The following is a 26,966-nucleotide window of genomic DNA, read 5'->3' on the forward strand; positions in this document are numbered from 1 at the left end:
ACATTCAATTTTCAGACTGTCACGAGAATTTAAAACACACTATTCTATTACCCTCTAAATGCAAATTCATTAAATTGATCATCATGATTCGCATGAAAAGATATTCCACACTGGAGTTAATTCAACACTAACTCAAATCAGAGCCAAATACTGGATCATTAAAGGGAGGCAGTGTGTTAAACTGTCATAACTAAATGTCTGATATGCAGACAATATAATGCTCGTCCTGAGATTCAGGATATCGCTCCACTTCCTCCAGACAGAATCTGAAAGTTGCCTCTATTTGCTGTGACCGGGTTGGACTTCACAAGCTCATTTTTTACGAAAGACAGTCAATGTAAAGTTTACATGCTGTTGTTAACGCGTGCAGTTACTAGTGCCTTACATATAGAAATAGTAACTCATCTGAGCATTGAAAGTTTTTTACTAGCTTTCTGCAGATTTCTAGCTTGACAAGGACTGGGTACCACTATGTGCTCTAACAATGCCAAGACTTTTAAAAGAACTGACAAAGAACTAAAACATATTTTCAAAACTTCGAGAGACTGATCTGTCAAAGAATTGTTTTCTGCTAGAGGCATAAATTGGAAATTTATTATTGAGAGGGGTCCATGGTGGTAAGGTTTTGGGGAGCGTAATGGTACGAACAATAAAATCCAGTTTACGCAAATTACTGGTCGATCATCCCTTCCTGTTAATAGACTTGAAACAATGCTCATTGAAACCGAGGCAATGATTAATCGTAGACCAATTATACCTACGTATTTAGAAGTCCAAATGAACCTTCACCAATACATGCCATCTCATTTCCTGCTTGGTAGATGATTACTACCTCTGCCTGGTAATAAAATAACATCAAATAACTTGATTGGATCAAGAAATTGAATTATTAAATGATATAAATACCATTAAGATATTTTTAATTATTTTTGGAAGCACTGGAGAATGGATTAACTTTTTTATCTGAGATATGCCAATATTTGAACTCCAAACTGAAACGCATAATAGTTTAAAAATCAATGATATTGTCTTGATCCATGACGATAAACATCCCAGAAATCTTTGAATGATTGGTAGAATTTTGGAATTATTGGCAGGCAAGGATGGTAAAATAAGATCTTGTATAATTAAAACACCTTGAGGTACCTTAAAAAGGCCTATAAAATTGTTGTACAGTACAAAGTCAGTAATCCGAACATCCATTATCTGGAATGATCTATAATCCGAACTGCAAAGGCACAAACTTTTTTTTTTATATGCTTTACGCATGCGCGTAATGCATTTACACATGTGCGTTTAATGTATAACAAACAGTATAAGCTAGGCTAAAATTATCTTTACTGATTCTAAGGCATTTCAGTTAATGTTGCAGATTGCGCTGTTTCTTAATCTTCTAATCGGATCCGGCTTATTATTTTTTGCAGACTGTTAGAGCAATTTTATAAAAATTAAGCTTGAACTTTTGATTATGTCAAAAAGAGTTTCCAATTCTGGAGCTACCAAAGGATCTACAAAGCAAAAGCATGTTTCGATGTCCATCAAACAAAAAGTGTAATTGCTGCAAAAAAATGGATAAAGGCATATCCGTCTCAAAATTATGTGAGGAGTATGACATAGGAAAGGCAACTGTATATGACATAAGCAAAAAGATAAAGGAACTTTTGAATTTTTTTGTGGATTCCAACACCCCACTTACCATGAATAACAGAAAAAGGGTTTGTTATGCTAAAAGTGACGATCATGACAAAGTGATGATTGAATGGGTCAGACAGCCACACAGCGAGGGTGTGCCATTGATGGGTCCAATGCTAATGGCTCGAGCCAAAATATTTCATGAAGAAATGAACTTAAACACTAAGTGCACATATTCGACAGGTTGGTTAACCAAATTTAAAAATTGCCATGGCATAAGACAAAAATTTTAGGTGAAAAAGCTTCAGCTGATACTGAAGCAGCTGAACAATTTGCAAATTAATTCATTGAATTCATTATTAGTGAACAATTATCTCCAGAACAAATTTACACCTGAAACTGGTCATTTCTGGCAATATATACCACAAAATGCCTTGGCAACCTCTACAGAAAAGGCTCCAACTGGTGTCAAAGATTCCAAAGTGAGACTAACAATTTTAGTGTGCACAAATGCTGCAGGAACGCACAAGCGCAAACTTTTTGTAAACGGAAAACATGCACGACCTCAAGCATTTAAAGGATTTTCCGAGTTATATATCACGCAAATAAAAGAGCGTGGATGACACAAGCATTGATGAATGATTTGGTTTGAAAATCATTTTATACCCGAGGCTCAGCAACATTTGAATTTGATTGGTTTACCTGATGACTCAAAAATAGCCCTGATTGTTGACAACTCTTCGGCACATACTTCACTTTAAGTTTTAAGTTTTAATGAAAGATAACGTATCCATATTATTCTTCCCTTCAAATTGTATGTCTATCATTCAGCCTATGGATATGGGAATAGTGCACACGCTGAAATGCAAATATAAAGTAGCATTTTTTAAATATATGTTAAATTTCTTGAATAATGGCAAGACTATTCAAGACTTTTTGAAATTTTTTAGCATAAAATCTGCTGTGTGGAGCATCACAAGATCATGGAAGGATGTGTCTCCAGATATGTTAAAAAAATGCTTGGCATAATTTATAGCCAGCTACCATATTTCATGGTGAGGACGATGAAGATGATAGCCAGGAATTTGAAGGTTTTCGGACATCAAGAATTAAAGGCTGAAATTGTCCAGTTATTGGATTTTGTAAAGAAATGTGGAGAACCGGTAATAAATGAAGAGGATATAACAGAAGTTTTTCATTGTGACGACAAAGCCCTAATCATCAATCAATTAACGGACGGCGAAATCTGTAGTATGGTTCTAGATCCAGAAAATACCGCTTCCAATAGTGAAGAAAGTGACAGAGAGGTTATTGAAAATGAAAAAATTTCGATTGACAAGTTAGTCCTTATTCTCGACACAGCAATTACAGAACTCGAACAGTGGAACTTTGTAACTGAACAAGAAATTATGTCTGTTTATAGAATTAAAGAGAAAGTATTAGCACAAAAAACGAAGCAACTTAAACAACTTACATTGAAAGAAATATTTAATAAAGTAAACAAATAAATATTACGCTTTTTTGTAAATTTTAATACCCTTTAGATCGTAATTGCTCTTTATTTCATAAATTATGGTTTCATATTCTTAATTGTATAATTTCTGCAAGTCATCTTACCAGATTTAAATTGATGATCTATAATCCGGAAAAACCTCTAATCTGGAATCGCCGAAGTCCCGACAAGTCCGGATCACGGACTTTGTACTGCATAATATGGAACTTAACTAATGTTTGTATTTTGTATTTTTAGGTTTGGTTATCCTCAATCTCGCTGATAGGTATCATTTAACGTTTTGGAAAATTTATATACTTATATTTATGTATGTGTGTTTTTTTATATTTAACCATTTCTCTATAATTGATTGTCGAAATATTAATTGAATATTCCAGAATATATATTATTGAAAAATGAACTCTTTATCGAGTTCAGGTGGGGAGTGTTGAATAATTTGAAAGAAGAAAAATGCTAGAATGCGATGATAGTCATTTGTTGTAGAGAGAATAATAAAAGTTTGTTTTTGTTGAAGGCAGTGGCCTAAAAATACATTCTGTATATAGTTCATTAAAATATTGTGAAAATGTTAAAATTGTGTGAATGACTGAGCCACTATAACCTGATCTAGAAACTCAAATCTAAAGGACCAAAACATTTCTTTATTATGTTTAGTATTTCACTACACTGTGGTTCGACTTCATATATATTTCTTTTAAAACGTTTTGTATATCTGTGTGCATTTACATCCCTCCATACATATGCACACACATATCTATATTATCAATAATTAATTAAACTTCAATATGCCAAAACCAAAGGCAAGAAAAAAAAAGGTCTAATCAAGCTTAAGAAAAATTAATACAAATTTCCAATCATATGTTTCATCATTCAGCACCATCGATGAAAATTCAAGCATCTGATATTTAGCAATTAACTTTGCTTAAATAAATGGTTAAAAAACTAGAAATGAGTTTTTAAAAATATTTTACCGAGGTGAAGAGACAGATGGCATCCATTGTGTATGACGGTAATGCTTTTCAAATAGCTCCGATACATGATCGGTGCGGTTACTTGGATTCAAATCCCACAAGTCTTTGAAGGTTAATGGTCTTTTCCATCCCAAAATACTCATACTACGAAAAAAAATAATTATCATTCACCTTACATTTCTAAAGTAATTCTATTCATATCTAACTTCAAACACAGTTAATATGAATTACTTACTCATTAAACCACCAGAACAGGAGGGTTGATAAGAAAGATGCTGAAAGTTCAGGACACTCTTTCTGCAATATATATGAAAATAATTTATTTCCAATACAGATGGAAAGTCAAAATAAAGGTCATTCATTGACACAAGATTTGTGAAGACATGAGCATTGCAAGATAAAATTGCCTTATAATATAATTGTTAATGAAATTTTAGTTTTTAATTTCCTAACATATTATTTCTTTAATATGAACAATTAAAAGAATTTAGAAGTGCAATGTAAAGGAAATTTTAAATCATTACAAATGACTTAATCAGGAACATAAAATGTCAAACAGATGAGAAGCCATGTCTGCTAAATATCCCAGTATCATGCAAATGTATATCACACAAAAACATTTAGAGGCAGCTCTTCATTCAAGATGGTTTTACTTGTGCCAAATCAAAATGATGCAAATTTTAAAACCAGAAAACAAACAAGTTAAAAAAAAACACAGCAGTGTCTTGCTTAACAAATGCAATTCATTCTGCAATTGCACACATAACGCAAATTGTTTGTTATGTGGATATTTTTTCTAATAAATTAACATGGAAATAATTTAAATCTATTTCGTTCTCCAGTCCAAAATCACAAAATCCTCAAACATTTTAGAAAAGATTAAAAAACACCTCTAATATTGGAAAAGCTAAATATATTAATTCATTTAAATGAAAATTGTTTATATACTGCTAATTTATTGACTTATAAAAAATAACTGCATACACTGTGTACATACATTATCTTGCAGCTTTTTTAATTTAGTTTATACCGAGTCTTCCCACTGTAGGTGTCTGTATCACTGTAGCTGTCTTATTTTATTGCATACCTGACTTTGGTTTTGTGCAAGATTCAGGTTTAAAAATTTGTCTAAAGTGGTTTAAAAGCTGCCTAAAATACTTGTCTTCCATTTCAAGAGGTCTTAAGGAATACTGAAACAGTTTTAACTTCTTTGGAAGTTTTGGAAACAGTTTGCTTCTTCTTTGAAAGTTTTAGAAAAAGTTTTTAATTTTTTTCTTCCCTTCTTCGGAAAGTCCTTGATGAATGTAATAAGGTCTGTCTCTATTCTTCTCTTGCTTACTAAGAGAAACTTCTCGACTTTTCATGCTCCAGATCCAGATTTGGTTTGCTTATTAAGTATGGCTAAAAACCTTAGAGCTAACTGACTAAAGGAAGAGATGCTTTTGTGAAGAACTTTAAAAGTAAACTGGATTATATCCATGTTACACATAAAAAAAGACACTAAAGCACACAGGTAGCCAGCCTGTTCACCAAGATTCAAATGCCAATTGAACTACTAGTGTTCAGTGATTTTACCAATCAATTGCTGTTCAGTCTTTGTGGTGAAGAAGGGCTGCAGGTCTCTAGTGTTAATATAATTTTAAGAATACAATTATTTTTATACTCATTTGTTTGCTGTTTTTGTTCATGCATAGTTTAAATTTTATAGTTATGTATATTAAAACAAAAAGGTATAAAAAATTTTGCTTTGCATTTAATATACAGAAAAATTCATGTGTGATATGTCCTCTGCAAGACTAACTTTATTTTAAGGACATTTTTCAGTTTGTATGCCCATTCATTCTGCAAGACATTTGACATGCCAGGCATTTGTTATGAAAAGCACCATTTTATACCAAAATATATTTATGATATTTGTGCATTTACATTTATGACATAATGTTATAAATATATTTATAACACTGAAACAAATGTGTCTCTAAGAATGGGAAGTCTTTTTCCTAGAACTATTAGATAATCTGGCTTTAACTATTGATAAATACTGTAATGCAACCTTTTTCATTTAATTATTAAATTTTACATTGCAGCTAGGGAAGGTCATATTTCTTACTAAAGCCGTTTTGTTTGTTGTTCTCCCTCTTTGCCAGACAGATACATTGTACCAACACCATTTTGCCAATAAAACCTTTTTCTATTCATTCAGTACCTGGATGTTCCCCCCCCCCACTATGCTTTCCTCATCCTTTAAGTAGTAAATTGTGCCTCTGTATAATGAATTTCATGTCTTCCAGTTGATTTCTTGCAGAACTATGGCAAAAACCAAAAAGGTTGATTAATGTTTGGCCACAAGTGTACTTTGTATATGGAACAAACTTTAGCCATTTCTCTTCCATACTTAATTCATTTTAACTTAATTTGTAAAACTATTGCTTCGTATAAACTTTACTAACTGGAATTGTGAAAAATTCTTCACTAGCTTTTGGTGTTTCTCTTCATTAGCCTTCAAAAAAACTTTTAATGCTGACCACAGTTTCAGTATTTTTTTAGTTGCAGGTAAAAATAATAGCCACCTGTACATCTTTCTTTGCATGTATGGGCTCATGTATTTGGAGTGAATAACGATGACAGTACTTGATTAAGTATCAAAATACAATTTATTAGCTAGTATTCCTCAGAATAGCTCAAAAACACGTTTACAGTCGTCAAAACGGCAAACATGCTGAAAAATCAGCAGCACAGCTTTCAGACTATCAGGCAATAATGGTGAAGACAGCTTCACAACAAAGCACGGCTCCTGACTTTGCTCGGTCATTCTCAGAACTCTACTCTCGAGACTCTCCACGTTACAACTCATGATGCACTTGACAACACACTAGAGTACAGCTCCCAACTCGGCTCAGTTGTTCTCGGAACTCAACACACTCTAAGATAAAACTCAACAATGCACTCGACGATACACTAGAGTACAGCTCTCAACTTGCTTCGGTTGTTCTCGGAGCTTAGCACACACTCTATGATAAAACTCAACAATGCACTAACTCGGGATATATTAAGAGACTCTCTCAATAAACTCGACGACCAACTTGGCACTAGCTCACTGACTAATGATGAGACTCGTGCAGGCAGGGTTTATGTATCTTTTTGGGCTGAGTTCGAGAACATTCTGGGTCAAACCAGTAAAAATTCGTTCCAGAAAGTTCTCCATCCATCTATGACATAGTGCCAATTTTGTCACCAAATGGATAATTTCTCACCAAATATGACAACCCTGCAGTCCCTTGTCATGTTTTGTCAACCCTAAACCTGTTTTGCAGGAAAGCTATCTTACTGCAGCTGGAAATTTCGTAACAATGTTATTTTGTATGAATAAAATAAACAGTTCGATATTCTAATTTTGTTAAGAAAAAAGTATTACAGATAAGAATCTTTAAAATGAAAAAAAAAAATTCTCTGAATGGAGTAAATCAAATGCTCCTCCCTATCACTGCTTGTGAGTAAGGAAGAATGATCCATGTTATTTTCCTTTAACATGGGTCTCATGTAAACAGGAAGAAACACCTGCATTAGGAATAGCTTATCAGATATAGGGATGCATATTTAAACTGTTTATTAAATGCAATGTCCTTCATAAAAATATCTGGCATATAATGTTCTTTCCAAGAATATGACTGCATCACATGAGAAATATGTATCTAAAAATATTACCTTAGAATCCTTTTTAGCTGCTGCAGGTATATGCCTGTACCTGATGTCAGCTATGCAGGATAGTAACAATTCTGCTATGAGAAGAGGAAAGTAAACCATTTGTATAACAAAAGAAATCTCATTTGGGGCTTGCACCTATGAAAAGAGAGACATATTTTCAATGAAATTTCTTATAATACTCTACATCCAACATTTAACTTCACTAAACAAATCCAAACATAAACAAAAGTAACATGTAAAATACCAAATTGCAAACAAAAATATAAATAAGTGCAAACAAAACCTGAGTGGATCCTTATAATTTTAACTTCTTATTTTATTTGCCAGTAATAATAATAACAAAGTGTTTTTATTCAGAAGTTTCTACGTTCCAAAACATTAATAGTTACACTGCAAGTTCAGCTTTTACATCTAGTAGAAATTCATTAGCAAAACCAACCAAAAAAGTTTACTGTAAAATTATAATAGAAACAATTCTACATACCTCATTTCGTATCTGTAAGAAAGCAGATCTATATGAAAAAATTTCACAAATTGTTAAGGAAACCCAAAAGATGAATAAAATGCCAGATGTATGTCTACCACGTTTTTTATTGAACAACATAAGAATCACAGCAAACACCTGAAGAGAATAAAATTTTATCAGTTATCTACATAGATAAGCACCGAAACACATAAAATACACAGATATATCCCCTCCGAAAAATGAGGAGGAAAAAAAAAAAAAAAAAAAAAACTTTATTTAAATACTCACAAATGTCAGAGCTTTCAAAGAAGCTGCAATAATGAGAGCTGTAAACATATCCTTAGCTCTGTAATTGAATAGCAAATCCAAAATGTTGGTTGCCCAAAGAACAGATAATGCTAATGCTACCATCTAAAATTAAAAACTCATTTTTAAAAGACACACCAGAATAAACACACTGCTATCATAATCAAGGATTATATTTTGAAATAAGCAAATAAACAAAGGAAGGACGAAAAATTTACAAATTCATGCCAAGTAGGACAAAAAACTATACAAATTTAAGTAATCAGTCGTAATATTTGAAGAATATTATGTAATTATAACATGGTATTTGGCAAAATTATATTTTTGTTTCTGCAGTTTTCCATAATAAAAGGGCAATTTGGAAACTAAGTTTCGCTATAAGTATAGATTAAACAAATTTTTTTTATTTACATCTGAAAAGTACAGCTGGTTGTCTATTTTTCAACATTGTGACCATATACATTTAAGCACAAGTCACACTGTTTTACCAATTTACCAATCCCTTTTGCATAAAACTCAGCCACCTGCAACTTCAACCAACTTGCCACAGCAGTTTGAAGTTTCTCATCCAAGTCTGGGCTATAGGGTGGATGTTGAAATATGTACCACTGAGCATTATCATGTAGGTACACAGCCTTAGATGTCAGCAGGCCATGAAGTTTATACTAGATGGCTTCTTTCAGTTTCCTCAAAAGTGTTAACGTAGAATTCAGAACTAACTGTCATATCACATTACCTGAATCCAAAAAACAAGGTTCCAAAGATTACAAGATTAGCATCCCAAAACATGGTGATCATAAGTTTTCTCACTGACAAAGTTTGATGGGTAGGAGAATCGGTATGACCCCATGTCACAGACTGTTATTTCATCTCAGCATTTACATGCACCATCCAAGTCTTGTTGCCAGTCACTATTCTGTTCAAAAATTTCTCCTCTTCCGGATGGTACCAGAAAAAGTCTAAGGCAGTACCCATTCAACTTATTTTGTGGATCTCCATGAGAATTTCTGGTACCCATTGAACAGAACTTCCAGCAGCCTAGTTTACTAGTGACTACCTAGTATAAAACATTCTGAGAAATGTTTAGAAATAGTTGCAAAAGTTCTGAAATTGTTAATTGATGGATCCGATGGATTTTGTCATCAATTTGTTTGATGAGATTATCACTCACTACAGACAATCTACCACTCCTCGATTCATCATGAATATTTGTTATTCCTTCTTTGAAAAATCTCACTCACTGATGAACTATATCTTCACTCATATTGTTTGGGCCATACAAGACAAACAATTCATGAGAAATGTCTGCAATTGATATCTCTTTTGCCCAAAGAAATCCTATTATTCTGCTTTCATTGCATTTGGTAGGATTTTCAATAGCAGTGCATGTTTTATAACATTATGACCAGCACACGTGTGGTAGTACAACACTCTCATTAGCATAGCAGGATTGCTTGCTTAATCACAGATTGCTTGATTTAACAATGGCTTCAGTCTGTCCACTACTACTACTACTACTACTACTACTGCCATGCCACAATGGATGTTAGTTTCCGAATTGCCTTGTATATCCTGTGCAGTTTCAGTAACATATTTTATCAGTACTTTCAAACAGAAGTAATAATTTGTTACAGAAATTTCAGACCAAGAAATTTCATTATAAAATATTGCTTAGTTAACACAGAATAAATTTCACTGGAAAATTTACGATAGCTAATAGTCAATAAATTTGCAATTTTACTGCCATAATATATTAACATTGTGCAGGAACAGAACAATTACTATATGAATTACGACACTAAAATTTTAAACTTCTCTACAGTTCTGTACAAATCTCTGTGATACACATATAATTAATATTAGTTAAATACAGTACATTAAAAATTCCTAAGAACCATACATGTATGACCCATAGGTTTAAAAAATAGATCAGAAAGAAAAAAATCATCACATACCGAATGTATGAAAAATAAAGTTTACTAGAAATGAGAATACTGATACACTATATATATATGACTTTACATGAGAAAATGTTTAAAATGATCACAGAGTATGAATTCAATATTGCTCATGCTGGAGCATGGTTGCCCGAGTGTGATCCAGCAATGGGAACTAAACAAAAGTGCAATACAATGTAAAGACAAGTAACTATCCTCCTTCCTCTTGTAAATTGAGTTCATTAATTCTCTCAGATGGCCACATAGGATAAAAAATTCAAAAGTGAGTGGTCTGGTGATCAAGATAGCTATTAAGTTGAGCACTCATGCCCCATCCAGCAATCTGGACATTTCCTACTCAACCAATCATATATAAACAAGCTGAGATATACAGTCAAAAGTCGTTAATTCGGACACCCATAATCCGGACCTCAAAGCTAAAAACTTTCTGCCCATGCGGCGCGTTGACACATGCGCATAGGCATTTACGCATGCACGTAAGACCTTTACGACTGTGCAAATGCGTGTGCACAAGCGCAGAATACATTTACACGTGCGCGTTTTATGTATAACGGACGGTATAAGCTAAAATTATCTAATTATCTATTTCAGTTAATGTTGATGATTGCGTTGTTCCTTAATCTTCGAGTTGGGTCCGGCCTAATATTTTTTGCTGACTGTAAGAGCAATTTTATAAAAGTAAACTTGAACTTTCGATTATGTCAAGTAGAATTTCCGATGCTGGAGCTCCCAAAGGATCTACAAAACAAAAGTATGTTTCGATGTCCATCAAACAAAAAGCAGAATTGCTGCAAAAAATGAATAAAGACATGAAGAAGGTGACAGAGAGGTTAGTGAAAACGAAAAAATTTCGATTGACAAGTTAGTCGGTATTCTCGGCACAGCCATTACGGGACTTGAACAGCAGAACTTTGTAAATGAACAAGAAATTATGTCTGTTTATAGAATTAAAGAGAAAGTATTATCACATAAAATGAAGCAACATAAACAACTTACATTGAAAGAAATGTTTAATAAAGTAAATAAATATTAAGCTTTTTTTTTTGTAAATTTTGGTACCCTTTAAATCATAATTGTTCTTTATTTCATAAATTACGGTTTCATATTTTTAATTTTAAAATTTCTGAATGCCATCTTACGAGATTTAAACTGATGATCTATAATCCGGAAAAATCAATAATCCAGAATCGCCGAAGTCCCGACGAGTCCGGATTAACGACTTTTGACTGTACCAGTATTTCACGATGCAGGAACCACAGATTACACAGTACCAATAAGTGTGCATTACCAAGGAAGGCAATTACTACTTCATGGGGTGAGCCATGAAAATAACAGATATGGTTTAATAACACTATTATTCAAAATGCTGGTCTACACAATTTGCAGACCAGCTGTGTGGCATGTTAGTGTGCTATTTAGTGCGTGTGTATGACAAAAACCCTGCACATGAACACTCTGAAGCAACCAAAGCAACTATATATGTAAAATGCACCAGCATAATTAATTTATGTGTGTATATATGTATCAGTGTAGAACTGGCCTGTAATTAACAGTAAAATCATGATAAAATGTTTATCTATTAGTATAAAATGTTTAAATACATGCAACAATGTACACATGTGTAAAACAAACATTATTGCAACAATATAGTCTCAGTGTTTAAACCTAGGTTTACATACAAGCACCACAGTGATTTCTGTTTATATATATGCAAAATTATTGGTGTAGAATCGGTGTAGAATTTATATGCGTAACAATGTAAAATTAATGCATTGTTTAAATATCAGGGTAACATTTAAATGCAAAATTAAACATTTTACATTTAATATTATATAAATATATATATATAGTTAAACATTTACGTGCAACAGCGTAAAATAGAAGTTTCTATATCAGTGAATCCTCACCCCACAAGAGTAGAATCTGTATGTGTATCAGAGTAACATCAGCGTAAATATTTAATGATTAGTGCATAATATTTATGTAAAAGCTGCAGCGTATGCATCAATATAAAATTATTATGTTGCATAAAATGTTTAAAAATCAGTGCAAAATTTTCATATTTCAGTGCACAATATCAGCAAATGTTTCCATTAAGCTCCCAGCTTGTACGATGCCCAGGTGTCCGGACTTGCTCTCATCTGTCACCTATAGGCAGATTTTATTAGAACTGAACAATGAAAATACACTAAAGTGCCACTGAATTAGAGATAGCAAGTCAATAATGAGTTGGACTTCCTCTGGCCTTGATAATGGCTGCCACATGATAACACATAAGTTTGCAAAAGTGTTCCACAGGAAGGCTTGCCAAACATCAGCTACAGCTGTCCATAATTCAGGAAGGATCCCTAGTGTTGTGTAATGTGCTTTCACACATTTCTCCAAAACATCCCAGAGGTGCATAATATGATTTGATTCAGGGCTTCTAGGTGGCCAATTCATGACAAAGAAGTCAGAAGAATGCCCATTCAACCAGGCAGTAGTCAACTGGGATGAAAGTTGTCTTTTTAATGTACTGTTACCTTGCTGGAATAAATCACAATGGTATTTTATAATATCTAGTTCTTTATCAAATATTTCTTCCATAGCCTCTTATCTTCTTTTCATTGTATGTATGAATCTTGCTTTCTTGAAACTTTCAGTGCCTTTTACAGAACAAAGCACTACAGCAGATTTACACAAATTTATTTTCGTAACATAAAATCTGTGTAAAGTAGATGCTGGCTTAATTTTATTCGCACATTACTCCAATTATAAGACTTTCAGAATACAAGCCTAATGCCCTCAAATATATTTTTCAATAAGGCATTCTAAATTAGCTAAAAACAACTGGCAATCCTTTCTGATTATTCGCCCCCTGCTGAAAAGTCATGAAAAAGTATTCACAAGACAAAATAATATGTTGTCAAAATAGTTAGGTGTCAACCCATGATGTCAGAAAGAAGTATTTATGCAGCAACCCAAGTACACACCAAGCATGTCTGTTTTGGCCTGTGCACAATGCCAAAATGCAAAAATGCCAAGTTTGTGCAATTCTCTGATGGTTATTTAAGCAAAAACAGAATGCTGTGTACATAGAAAGACAAAAAAAAAAAAAAAAAGGGGGGGGGGGCTCGTTTAAAAAAATGAATTTCTTAAAAAGGTAAGTGCTTTATTCCTGATGTTTCTTCCTTTTTTAATTATATTGAAATTGAATGACTGCTCTTATAAGGAATTCTTGGTTTCTAGGTGAGCCACCATTTTATAAATGAAAGTTGTCTTTTTAACGATAGCTTGGAAAAACTTAGCAATGAGTTTGCAAATGCTTTCCACAGTCAGCAATGAGTTTGCAGCTATTTCATGGGAATGCTGGTAATTATAAAGTGCCCAAATGTCTTGAAAAAATTTAATTTAGAAATAAAAAAACCTAAGATTTAGCTCCAAAGTAACAAAACTTTAAATAAATATAAAGAGATCAAAGCAATATCAATTCTAATATTACCAAGCTTTAAATATATCTGTAATCAACTCACTATTCGGGTTATATTTAATGCAGTCCATGGTAATGGTTTTGATTGAGATTTTTTCTGAAAATAGCATTCAAGTGGTGCAAAAAGCCACAAAAAGGCACAAGGTACCCAAGTAAGCACTGTTGCTTGAAAACATGGTGTTATATCTGGGTTTGTAGAATTCCAAGTTAACTCTGAATCCTATGGAGAAAAAAGAAGAAAAAAATATATTACAATCAAAGTCAAATAATAATGATATGAAAACTATGAAATGTTTAGGCTCAATAACATAATCACTTAATTACACTGATTGATAGATAGAAATATAAAGAATACCTAATTTGCACATAAAGTATGCAGGTATCCCTGCATACTATTACGCTAGAGGAAAACAGTAATTGATGGATTACATTTCTATTGTGATTCTTATTATCACATAACTATGCTTTTACATTTTTAAATTCTACATCTGCAATCAGGGATTACACTTTGGACACTGGATTTTAATAGTGAGTGTGGCACTTGCTCTTCATTTGTTATACCCATTTGCTTTGTGCATATTTTCGATTTGCTGTTATTACCCTTTTCTGTTCATTTTACTATTTTGATACCAGATTTTAAATTATACAATGTGCAGTCTCAGTCTCTTTGATTCACAATGATATCGCTGATTCCCACTTCTGAACTGTATAAGGATGCTATAAAAATTTGTATAGAACACACAGTTTCACAGCATAAAAGCTGTTAGTGTTTCGAAGATCACTTACAGATCACATATATTTTTGCTTTGCTGTTCTGCAGTTTACAACAGTAAGAAATGCATCAAGATTTGTAGAGTTGTTTAGTTATACAAAAATTCTTTTTGCAAAAATATGTTGGGAGGTGACTATTTTAGTTCCTGGTTAATTTCCTAGAGAAAATATTACAGTACTATTATTTAACTGTATTTACAGTGGCGGTTAGGGCCTGCGGACGATGGTGCAGATTCCCGGTGAGCCGGAGCGATTTCGAGCCGGTCCCGCGACCCCACCCGCAGTACGACTACACTTCACGATTGCGGTGCCGTGCGCTACAATATAACAAGCGGTAAAGAGTCTCATTTACGCCGCTCCGCATCTGCGAGTGCAAAGCTGTAACTCGAGAAATAAACAATCTCGTTGTTAGGCGACGTGTGCACCACGTTATTTTCATTTTTGCACGCGGTTTGAGACAAAAGCATCTCGACGTGCGTGGCACGTCTTTTCAGCGCAAGTGGTTAAGAAAAATTTGGCCCAGTACAAAGAGGGCATCTCCATGTATTCCTTGCGTCTTCCCTATGGTTTACGAACAGATAATTTTGCTGCATATTTTATACTCCTGTTTTGTATGTTCAGAGAAATGTATTTTTTATTATTAAGGTCAGCGACACCAAAGATAACAGTCAGGACGATTAACTACAAAACTCCGTAGAGGAGACGAGTAATAGTAGTTCAATTATTAATAGAGGTCGCGGTGCTTGGAATTCAAGCATTACAACGTCTGTAAGCTGTTCAACAGTAAGCCGACCGATCGAATCAACACAGTTAACTCGGTGAGACAGCCCTGGGCGTAAGGGAGATATGGATGCGAGGACAGCATATCACACTTGAACTCACACGAGATACGGTAGCTGTAGGCTGTAAGGTAGGGGTAGAATAGAGCCTAAAGTCGACAGTCGTAAAGTAGGTTTATGAAAATACAGTACAGTCACGTTCTAATTTTATTGTGAAATTGAAAATATTTGCATTATAACTGTATATATATATATAACTCTAGCGAATTTTACAGTGAATAATGCAAGTTGATGACAAAAAATATTGCAGTTGAGTTTATTTTCCATTACCTTTAGATACGTATAATGGATAACCGAAAAATCAAAGGAGGTGCACCGAAACTTTGAGAAAGGAGATAAGAACTAATAAAGCAATCTGCAAAACTTTTGCTAAAAAATCCCGGATATGTATCCTGGATTTTTCAAAACCGGCACCTTCTCCAACGACAATGACTGCGCAAACCACAAGAAGAGACCACCACTTCACACACATTTGAAGCTAAAACATAAAACATATGCGAGGATACTTCGGTGCTTCTAACAACGGACACAAACATTATAGAAAGTATTGCCGTAGCAACAACTAGCGCATCATCATTGTCCTTTTCATACTTATCATCTTTCTATTTTGCATGGCCGACAGGATTTTATCAGTAAACATCTCTGAGACCCTTCAGCTTCAAAACAGTTACCTTTGCTTTCTCATCTAGCATTCTAACGGAGACAATAGAAAATGGTTGAGTTTCTGTAAGGAGACAGAACACTAAAGTATGGACTCGCGTCCCGGATGACCCTTCGGGTTTGCCATATCAGGGTTAAAATACCCCTTCAACGGCGGCGCAGACTCCACAGTACTGCCCGGCTTTATACATAGCCTTGTACAATGTAGAAAACGCTTGACACATAAAGCAAAATTGAACGCTGGATCATCCTTGCCTCCGGGCACCACTCCATCGGCATCGATATAATCGTCTTGGTGCCTTGTTCGCTCTGTCAGTCCCCGTCACTGAGACGAGGCAAAGAAAGTCTATGTTCATTGTCTGAGGTCATTGATTCTTTGTCTGAGGGTTAAACCCCCGTCGACTAAGTCAGTGATCTCCGACCTCGCTCCACAACAGCCAAAGAAACAGACACGACAGCACCAGTACGGTCCCTGCTAAACTTGAACCAGCCTTAGACTGAACTACGGCTCTAGTCCTGTGAAGTCAAATCACTTGGCCCCGTGGTTGAGACTGCCTAAGTACAGATAGCCAGTACTTCCCAGGAATTTTCCTGAGTCAACCCCCGGGAAGGTCCTGTAAAGAGACAAACGGATTATTCTGCTTCATTTATTTACTTTATCCCGACAGCTCTAAAAAAGTACTTTTGTTAATAGCGGAATGAGAGATTGGCGCCATGTAACAGAATGCGTGAATGAACATGAAGCGAGTAAAATTCATAAGAAATGTACAGACGCACATATTATGAATGTACAAGGAAAAGACATATATAGTACTTTGTTCTCAGAAACGTCGACGGTTCGTTAAAAAAATGCAATAGAATGAAAGCGAGCGTTGGAAGTAACTATTAATGTTGTTCAATTTATCGGAAAAAAAAAGAATTCCTTTCAAAAGTAATAGGAATGAAAATGCGCGAAGCTTAACAGATGTTAATGTTGATCATGGAAATTTATATTAAAGTACGAACCTGTTCTTCAGAGGTATATCAATTTTATAACGAAACATGCTGATCGTCAATGTAGAGGGAGTATAACATTGTTATCTAAAATGATAGATTATATCATAACTAGCATCAAGAATGTCATGAGACGGTTAATGTCAGCTGAGATTCGAAAAGCGAATTTTTTTACTCATTTCAAATTCATACTACGGCTAACATAAATTAAATGGTCCAATGTTCAGTTGTTTTTAGGTATCTTTTTCATATACGGCACAGTGATAGGTATTTTATCTTCTACAGATTCCACTGGACTCGGTATATGCAAAATGATCATCAACTTCTTAGAGAGCATGGACACTGATGTCAGAAAATGTACTAGCAATTCTACAGATGACGCGTCAAATATGCCCGGTGCTTACAATGGTTTTACTAAACGGTTCAGTGAAAAGGGCACCTCACCAAATTCATGTTTGGTGTTACTCCCATGTCTAAATTTAGTACTGGTCGATTCTATGAAGAGTGTTTCAGAAAGAACTTCTCTTCTTTTCCTAATAAATGAGTGTGGCAAATTCTTTAAAGAATTCTATCAGAGAATGGATGTGTGGAGAGGAATGCATGATAAAACCAAATCTAAGAAGCTTCATCTTATCGCTGAAACTAGATGGAGTTCGGAATACTACAGTCTAAAACAAATTTTGGGCACGATCGATCGCAAAGATAATTGTTTATACGTAGAATTAACACTTGCACTCAAAAGTATTGCTTCCAATGACATACAAAATGCATAGATACCACAAATGGCAAAATTTATTCTAGACAAAAGATCAACTTTCAGAATAATTTTGTCTGCTAACATACATTTGAAAATATTTCAATATACTGATCTAGTACCGAAATATTTACAGATTAAAAGATTAGACTACATCCTAGCATACAATACGGTTAGGGAGGGTACAAGCTCTAAAGCCATTTCTAGAAACTTTGATTTAATATTTAACGCATCAAAATCGTTTGCAATGGATTGCAATAATATACTAGAAAGGCTGGGTTATGATATAATCATAGAAGAATTACTAGCTACAAGATGCCAAAAAGTGAAGCAAAGGGACGATGAAGAATCGTCCGACTATAATTTCAATTGCTTCATCAAACAATTCGAGGATACTGCCTTCAATTTTATAATGGATAACACCATTTCATCGATAGAAAGTAAGTTTAAAAACCATAGAAAGTTGCATGAAGACATATTTCTTCTCGAACCCAAAAACTTTTCGGAGCTTGCCGAACTCTTTCGGCTATTTATCTTCTATCATTTTACAAAAGGTTTGTAAAATGGATCCACAAGAGACTTTTTTTTCCTTGACGTCTGTACGTATCTCGCATAACTCAAGAGCGAGTAGCAGTAGAACGTCGAAATTTTGTATATGGGACTGCTATAACATTTCGTTGTGCACCACCACTTTTCGTTGAAATCGGCTGCACCAATCGTATATAAATAAATATATATATATTCCCACTTTGTTACCTGGCTCGGTCAACTTTTTTTAAAATTTTTATATGTTGGCAAATTGTGTTTATTTTTGGTTTAAAAGTGATTGAATTATGTAGCTTTTATGTTCCAATTATGGTTTTTATGCCTTTAGTATGCAATTGATGCAGAATTATCAACAATTTAAAAGTTTAAGTGGCGAGTTAAGCCTAACGAACCACCATTTGTTTATTCATACTCATACACACTACAAATTTAGTAGAATAGTGAATTAAATTAATTTTTGAACCTTCAGTGTATTTTTTCCCAAGTGAAACCAAAGGTTTCGTTTTATGCACCGAAAAATATGCTTTTCTTTTCCGCTGGCCAAATTGCTTGTTTTTGCATAGAAACTGTAATTTTAATTGTAAAAATTGTTTTTTTTTTTAACTGTTTTAACTGTATTTGGTGTTTTATGTTTTTCTGTATTTTATAGTTTTTGATGAAGATATCTTAAATTTTTATGTATTTTAACTTTGCCACGAAGTGAGAACTGAATTAACCGAGAAATATATCTCTGATGAAAGAAGTTTAAATGAAATGTAGTAAAAAATGTGTAAAATTTAATAAGGCCATGCAAAAAAGTCATGCGGTGTCCACATAAGAATTTTTAATTAAAAAGAAAAACTTTTAAAAATAATAAAATCTAAACTTTTATTCAGGCCCCAAGTCCCTATACTTATATTTAAGAAAAAAAAAAGAAAATTTAAATTACGTCCAAAAGGGCGTTTTTAAAAAATTTTGTGTGTTACCTTTATTTATGAAATATCATGTTTTTCGAACTTAAACCATAAAATTCAGCCTTAAACCCTCAGGGACAGAGCCCCTTTTGGACTAAAAATTCTCTCACTATGAAAACAAAAGCTAAAAGTTCGACTCCACATGTTTAAAATTAGCCAAGATATTTAATTTTAAAATTTATCCGAGTTCATTTTTTAACTTAACCCTGATGAGTCAGTTAATAAATAAATCAGAATAATTCGAAGTTTATATTCTTTTGCTTAAATGTTACTCAGCGATATTCTTTTGCGATTTCCTAGTCTTATTAATTTATAATAATGTTACATTTGACATGCTGAAAGAATTTTCGCACAAGTAATTTCTGAATTTTCAGAGTCTAAAAGTGCATTATTAATATTCACCCACAGTACACTTATTAGTCATTTACACAACAAACAGTTACTACTCTATGAGTTGAAAATTGCATTAAACCATCTAAATTTTCATCTTCCGCTTACAAGCACCTGTTTGAATTATACCAAATATTGCTAGCAACATATGTTGCTATGTCAAGTGGAAAGCCTCCTATTATGACAGAACGAATTTTTAATATTTTTAGCTTAAAACAAGAAAAGCACTTATGTATGACCAAGATCAAATCGCTAATAAAGTCGGCAAAGCGCTTTCTAAACATATAGCAGCTTACATCTCTAAAATATGCATCGAATTCATCGAAAGAACAGAATTTCCTAACTGCTGAAAACTGGTTATTATATATATATTTTTTTTTCCTTTAAAAAAAATCTGGCAAGAACCAGCGCTAACCAATTTCTCATAGATGCAGAAGTTTTCTCCCAAGCCTCGGAAAAGTAATGGAGCAATTCAAAGCAGTTTCAATGACTTCATTAAAAAGAAAACCTAATCAGCGAAAACCATTACGGATTTAGAAATGGTCGCTGAGCTGCCTTTAAATCTTGCAGAACATACGAGTAAATATTTCATGCTTCATAAAAGAGAGTAAAGTGCCCCGCCAGAGGACATAGTGGTTAAGAGTGCGTAATACTGGTAGTTCGAACCCAAGCACACGAGCTAGCTGTACGGTTGATTTTCGTGGATTTCTCCGTGTATAACATTATTATGAGCCAGTTTCCTTACGTAAGTCCTCCCTGAAGGAATCCGTTCCTCTTTTAAGGCGCAGATAACCAGCGTGTGCTTTGCCATGTTTAACTAATCTAACCTACACGGAAGCCTTTGACAAAGTTTAACACAAAGCGATATTTTATAAATTGACATAGATCTGTTGTCCCATAAGCATTTATATCAAGCTAATTCAAATTTATATCAATAATCGCTCGTTCAAAATATAAACAATAAAATTTTCACTCTAAAATCAATCAAAGCAAAAGTAGGGCTCTTCGGTGTCCATGGAAGTCCTTACACGATCTTTAAGTTTTGCAACCATTGATCGTAGACACACATTTGTATTTACAAAAATGTTTTAAATAATACAGATGTTCATATTTTCGTATTTTTAAATTTAAAAAAATCAATTTTATGAACAGTACGAAATCTACTTTTTCATACAGCCTCCTAAGACATATAATTAATATATTTAGTACAAACTTAATTTCATTATAAAAAATAAAAACAAAATATAGGCTACAATTTCTAGTCAGGTTGGGCCCATCAGCGGCCGAGTCGCTGATCACTGGTAGTTCGGTCTGAATTTCGAATCCCGCGAACGGGTTGGCTGGATGGGCATTTTCGGGGTTTTCCCTATGTGTAACGTGTATACCAGCCAGTTTCCTTTAGAAAGTCCCCCACGAAGGCACCCATCTCTTTAGGCAGATAGTCCTCGAGAGCTTTGCCATAATTAAATTAACCAAAACCAAACCAAACCAAACTTTAAAGTCAGGTTCGTGAAACATGGCAGATGTCGCCCAATTGGAGACATTTGGAAACTTTCGGAACAAACAGGGAACACATGCAGGGAAAGCCTTATGCGCGAGTCGAATCCACATCTTTTGTTTCGGGTTAGTAGTCACCCTCCATTAACCACTATACCCTTCGCAAAGGCTTTGTTGTTAAAGTGCTGATCCACAGAAAATAGAAAATAAACGGAAGCCACTGCAGATAATGCGGTTAAAAGAAAAATCGTCGACTGTTCATCGATACACAAAGGATCTGTATTTTGATGATATGATGTTCATCATTCAAAAGAAATGATTAGCCCTGAAATACACCGAAAAAAAGCTCTCATATTATGTGCTATATTCTTTCGAGAGGAAATTTGCTTTTATCTTGAAAATTATATTATGTAACATTTTAGTACTACATTATTCTTAAAACACAATCCCTAGCTTAAATTTTTCTGCCCCTCCTATTATCCCCTGTTATGATTTTGAACGGTGGTGTTCGAAAGATGGCCTTAATTTTAGCGAAGTCAAAATTAAAGCTACCTGTCTGGCCCTTAAATTAAAGGACTAATATAAATTGTATGTTAGTAAGCTGGCTTTTTGCTTACGGATGAGATGTCTACCAGAAGACTTTCTAAGGGAAACTGGCTCTTGTTTAATATATTCATGGAAAAGCCACTATTCAGCTAGATAGTTCGTAAAAATTTAAACTCGGATCAAACAACTACTGTTCAACCGCCTATACACTTAGTTACTGGCGGAATTAGATTAATTTAATTATGGCAAAGTATGATAGGGTATCCGTCAAAGGGGTAAGACACATTCGTAAAGGATTTTCTACAAGAAACTAGTCTATTTATGCGTTTGCACGTAAGTAAAATCGCAAAAAAAATTCAATGCAGTCATTTCTTTCGTCGGCATTTATACCGGGTCGAATTACCAGTGTTCAACGATTTCACTTCGCAATGCTTCCTAAATATTTAGGAGGCAATGGCCTTCGTCGAAACCTTTTTAAAACAAACCAGTTCGTAGCCCTCATACGCCACACATGGGAAAAATTTCGAAAAAGCTCCATGTTGTCAGCCCGTTCGCACACGCAAAGAACAGAAGCCGTAACGACAATGGGCGAAAGAGAGGGGGCGACATACAATCGGTGTGTATGCAGGCAATTTGTATCATTGCATTAAGACCGTACACAAGATGAAAAAAATTACAGACACCAGTCACACCATACATGTGCCTCACACCGATAACGTACGGTAAGCGTCTGGTTTTTGAACAGAGCACACGACGCTACCTGCTTAAGACACTGCACTTCTTGAGAGATTTTCTACAGAAAATTTTCGTATTCATATTGCACAAAAGGAAAACTACACAGATACATGTACCGCTATGACGTTCTCCAGGATTCGAGCACAGGTCGAATTACCAATATCCAACGATTTATCCATTCGGTCAGCGGTGATGAAACAAAGGTACCAGCTAGAAATTCAAATTATATAATAGATGTATGAAAAGTAACAGAACATTTGTAGGCTGAATTATTTGAAACTCGGCGAACATTTTCCAGAAAATCCTTAAATTTTTATGTGCATTCTAAAATATATATGAAATTTCATGGCATTAATCAGGTGTTTAGTTCCAGGTTTTAATTAGGTGCTACATGTTTCTTTTAAATTTTATTTAAACAATTACGATTTCTGCTTTATAACTCAAGAATATCAATACCTGTTAGCAAACTCATGAGAAAATACGCCGTTTTGTATAGCTTTAGAAATTAATGATGTTCACACATACAGTTTCAAGCTTTTATTTCGAATCGGAATTTAATATTTTGGGTTTTCATCATTTTTAATAGAGGATTTTAAACGAACCTCAACGTGCAATATTTCCTGTACCGAATGTTTTATGTCTATGCTTTCATGTATGAAACCAAAAGCGTCTAAAAATTTTAATCTGCATGAATGTTTTTCGCATTTATTAACAAATTCTACAAAAAAATGATATTTTTATCATTTTTATGTGTGTCAGTATTAATAGTTAATATAAATGGAGACTAAAATAAATATTATCAAACAATGCCATTCCCTATTAAACACAAAGTATTTTACGCACTTCAAAGTGGAATACATATATAGTGGAGTATATACTGATGATATAACGTCAGGTCAGGTCAGGTTAGGTTAGGTTAGGTTAGGTTATTTAATTATGACAAAGCCTCGAGGGCTATCTGCCTAAGGGGATGGATGCCTTTGTGGAGGACTTTCTAAGGGAAACTGGCTCGTATACACGTTGCACATGGGGAAAACCACGAAAACACTCATGCAGCCAGCCCGTTTGCGGGATTCGAACCTCGGACCGAACTACCAGTGTTCAGCGACTTGACCGCTCTATATAACGTCAGAATAACACACATTATCAAATGTAAATTTTAATCTGAATTTTTTATTATAAAACAAGAAAAGGCCTGTCAGTATATATGCAATTTTTGAAGGGTAAGGGGGTAAACAATCTCCGGAGTTGCCTGTGCTTAGAGAAGGGTCAAAATTCACTTTTAACCTGCTGACTGATAAGCGAGTTTGTAAGAAAATCTCCTTTAGATCAAAAGCGTTGCTATACCATGTGTCAACTGTTTTCGATCGGAGGAGTTTAGAACACCTAAAGCAAAACATTTTTGGGACATGCATTCAGTTTAAAATCTTTCCTCAAGAACGAAGTATCTAAGAAAGGGTGTGATATTCGAAAATTATTTCTACTTTTCCAAATATTTTTTTCTGTAGAGACAAATGGTTGCAATATTTTCGTGTTAAAATTGCTGTCCCAAATTTTTGCTATGCCTAAAAAAATGAATGAGCAATTTGAAGTGAATCATATAGCAGTCAAGAAGAAACCTGTTGCGAGGCTTACAAAAGTCGAATAGCAGCTATGAGGAAGAGTCGAAGTTTTTCAGAAATGTAATTATAAACAAAATGAAATCTTCAGATTCTGATTAGAGCATTGATAAATGCAGTGATAATAAATGTGGTGTAGATACTACTGATCAGATTTTGCGAGAATTGCTGTTTAAGAAGAAAGAAAAGTTGATACCGAGGAAAGCACAATTCAGATTGGTGAACGGAATTAATTTAACTGTCGGCAACTATGATTTTCGTTTCTTTTTTTCAACAATTATCAATAATTTCTTCAAATACCTACTTTACCTCGAAGTACTCAAAGAACTCTTACCCGATTACGGATGACGGGGTGGGTGGGGTGGCTGATTAGAATTTTTGCCGTCACACACAAAAGTGTTAATTGAGATACGTTAAGTGGCGGTATTGCCTACCATATTACAGACACATCTACCATTTAGATAATCCGGATGGCAGATAAACAGTGTCTACAGAGGAAGGGCAAAATTGATTTTTAATTTAGATATGCTCAGGGCCGGATTTAGACTTGATAAGGCCCTAAGCTATTTGAGATATATGGCCCTTTGTAAGTCATATATTATATGTCAGTGTCAAATATAATTTTCGAATAATTAGAAGGGTTTTCTTCGGGGGGGCAAGAAAGCGGGGGCTCTGAGCTACGGTTTGTGTAGCTTATACGTACATCCTGCACTGGATACGCTAGGTCACAATATTTTCTAACATATTCAGTGCCGAATTTACGTACAAGCTACACAAGCTACAGCTTATGCCCCTCCCCCAAATTAAAATATAGTATAAATAGTATTAAAATATAACAGACTTACAAAGGGCCCCATATCTCAAATAGCTTAGGGCCTTATCAAGTCTAAATCTGGCTCTGAGCACGTTTAAGACACATTTATATGTTAGAACTTACATATTAACGTAAACACCTCAGTAGAAGTTGACAAATTTTTAGATTGTGACAAACTCTTGGCAACTATGCTCATAACAGTCCTTAAGTCAAACAATGTTGCCATTTTCGTTCACGTTCTTTTTATTGTATTCCAAGTTACAAAGGTTTTTATAGACAAACCATAACTTGCTGGCGATAGAAAAACTGGAGTAACACTTCTGTAGGGAAACAGCATTTTGCAACGAATCGCTAATGGAATAACGATGACATAAGTTTGGTAGATAGCTAGTGCGTAATGCCGAATTTGTGCATTTCTCCGATTTTTTTTTTAAGCAGAACCAGATCAACGTAGACGACGAAAACAGCGAAAAAATAAATTTTTCATGAAAAATGTGTTTTATTTTTTTATATATGTTATTTTATTATTGAATAAGCATTTATTAACGTATTTTTTTAATATATGTTAATAAATGTTTATTTAATAATTTAAATTTGCATTTTAAATTGCCAAAGAGTGCTTTACCGTAAATCAGTAATAGTTTTTAAAGGAAAGTCACGCAGACAGCCAAACTGAACTTGATAAGTGACTTTTCTTTTACATTTCCACCAGTAAAAAAAAGCCATATGCGCCAAGATGATTGCGCTAATACGTAAGCACAATATTTATAAAGATTTGCATGTGATTATACAATCTATGACAGAAATGAAATATTTTGCTGATTTCTTAAGAATAACAGTAAAGAGAAAAATAGAATAACATTTAAAAAATTGTTCATAGAATTCATTTGTATACAAGACTGTGAAAAAATAAGAATGACTTTTTAATAACGAAATATAAATTATAACTTACCCAAAAAGGTGTTCCACAAAACTCATCCAACAGTTTGTGCACCATCATGAATGAAATTCCAAAAGACAATGTTGTTCTTATGTAGTAACCTCACAATGTCAGCTCATTCGATGCCAAATGCTGAATGAAAAAGAATATTTACTATGGCGACGCTTCTTCGTTTAGCAGCAATCTGAAAGAGAAACGTTCGGTGTTACCATAAGATGCCATTATAATAAATAAATCGGCAATGTGGAATTTTTTGAATTAATTAGCGCAGATCACTTTTTATGTAACACTTCCTAGAAGCGCATGGCATCACTCACCGCATGCTGTCCGTTCTCCAAGACAGTTCTTTTATTTTTGTTCCGGAGGCAAACTTGGCTGCTATCCAATTTCCTACATCTTTCAATTTCTCACGAATCTTTTCGATTCCACTTGACTAAAATGAATGGCTAAAGTGTTTCAGATGCAGCAAAAGGTAACACCCAAATTACGCAATTATTTGATTCCTTTGTTTTTATTATTCGCTTTTCATTCAAAAGGTATATAGACATTAACAAGGGACAGGGAAACTTCTTTACGAAGCTTTAATACTCTGAATTGAGAAAAGAATTGCTAGCCTACTTGACACACTGATTTTATCGCAAATGAAAGACTTCCGAGTTATCATAAACAAACCGTTTATATCACAATGAAACAGGGAAGAATGAGACACTTGGGTGAAGGTACAAACTTCGAGAAGGAATTTTTAGAAAAGTTGCAATGTTTCTAAATAAAGAAATAATAACACATTTTTTTTTTCTGTTAATTTTAAACAAAAAATAATTAATACACCCCGGGAAATGGTCGGAATGACGAACCCAGCTGAGTTCAAAAGAAGCTGGAATGCCGATGT

General features: G+C 34.1%; 1 protein-coding gene across 4 annotated transcripts in view; it reads right to left on the reverse strand.

Annotated features, from left to right (window-relative positions):
- The window catches only part of LOC118185171 (multidrug resistance-associated protein 1-like), a 306,818-nt gene that overhangs the window by 136,217 nt on the left and 143,635 nt on the right, over positions 1-26,966 (reverse strand). For 3 of the 4 annotated variants that reach the window (XM_085822378.1, XM_085822379.1, XM_085822377.1), the window contains exons 2-8: positions 26,090-26,261; positions 14,064-14,240; positions 8,576-8,698; positions 8,306-8,443; positions 7,822-7,956; positions 4,352-4,413; positions 4,117-4,260 (exon numbers count right to left, since the gene is read on the reverse strand). In XM_085822378.1, coding sequence (XP_085678504.1) covers positions 4,117-4,260; positions 4,352-4,413; positions 7,822-7,956; positions 8,306-8,443; positions 8,576-8,698; positions 14,064-14,240; positions 26,090-26,137 — 827 coding nt within the window. In that variant the 5' untranslated portion in view covers positions 26,138-26,261. Of the gene's footprint in view, positions 1-4,116; positions 4,261-4,351; positions 4,414-7,821; positions 7,957-8,305; positions 8,444-8,575; positions 8,699-14,063; positions 14,241-26,089; positions 26,262-26,394; positions 26,600-26,966 lie in introns of those variants that run through there. The other variant, XM_085822380.1, reaches the window with a different exon arrangement.

This window comes from Stegodyphus dumicola, chromosome 8, assembly GCF_044657685.1.
Source record: "Stegodyphus dumicola isolate Sdum_Otavi_A_Nest chromosome 8, ASM4465768v1".
In the NCBI taxonomy this organism is placed as follows: domain Eukaryota; kingdom Metazoa; phylum Arthropoda; class Arachnida; order Araneae; family Eresidae; genus Stegodyphus; species Stegodyphus dumicola.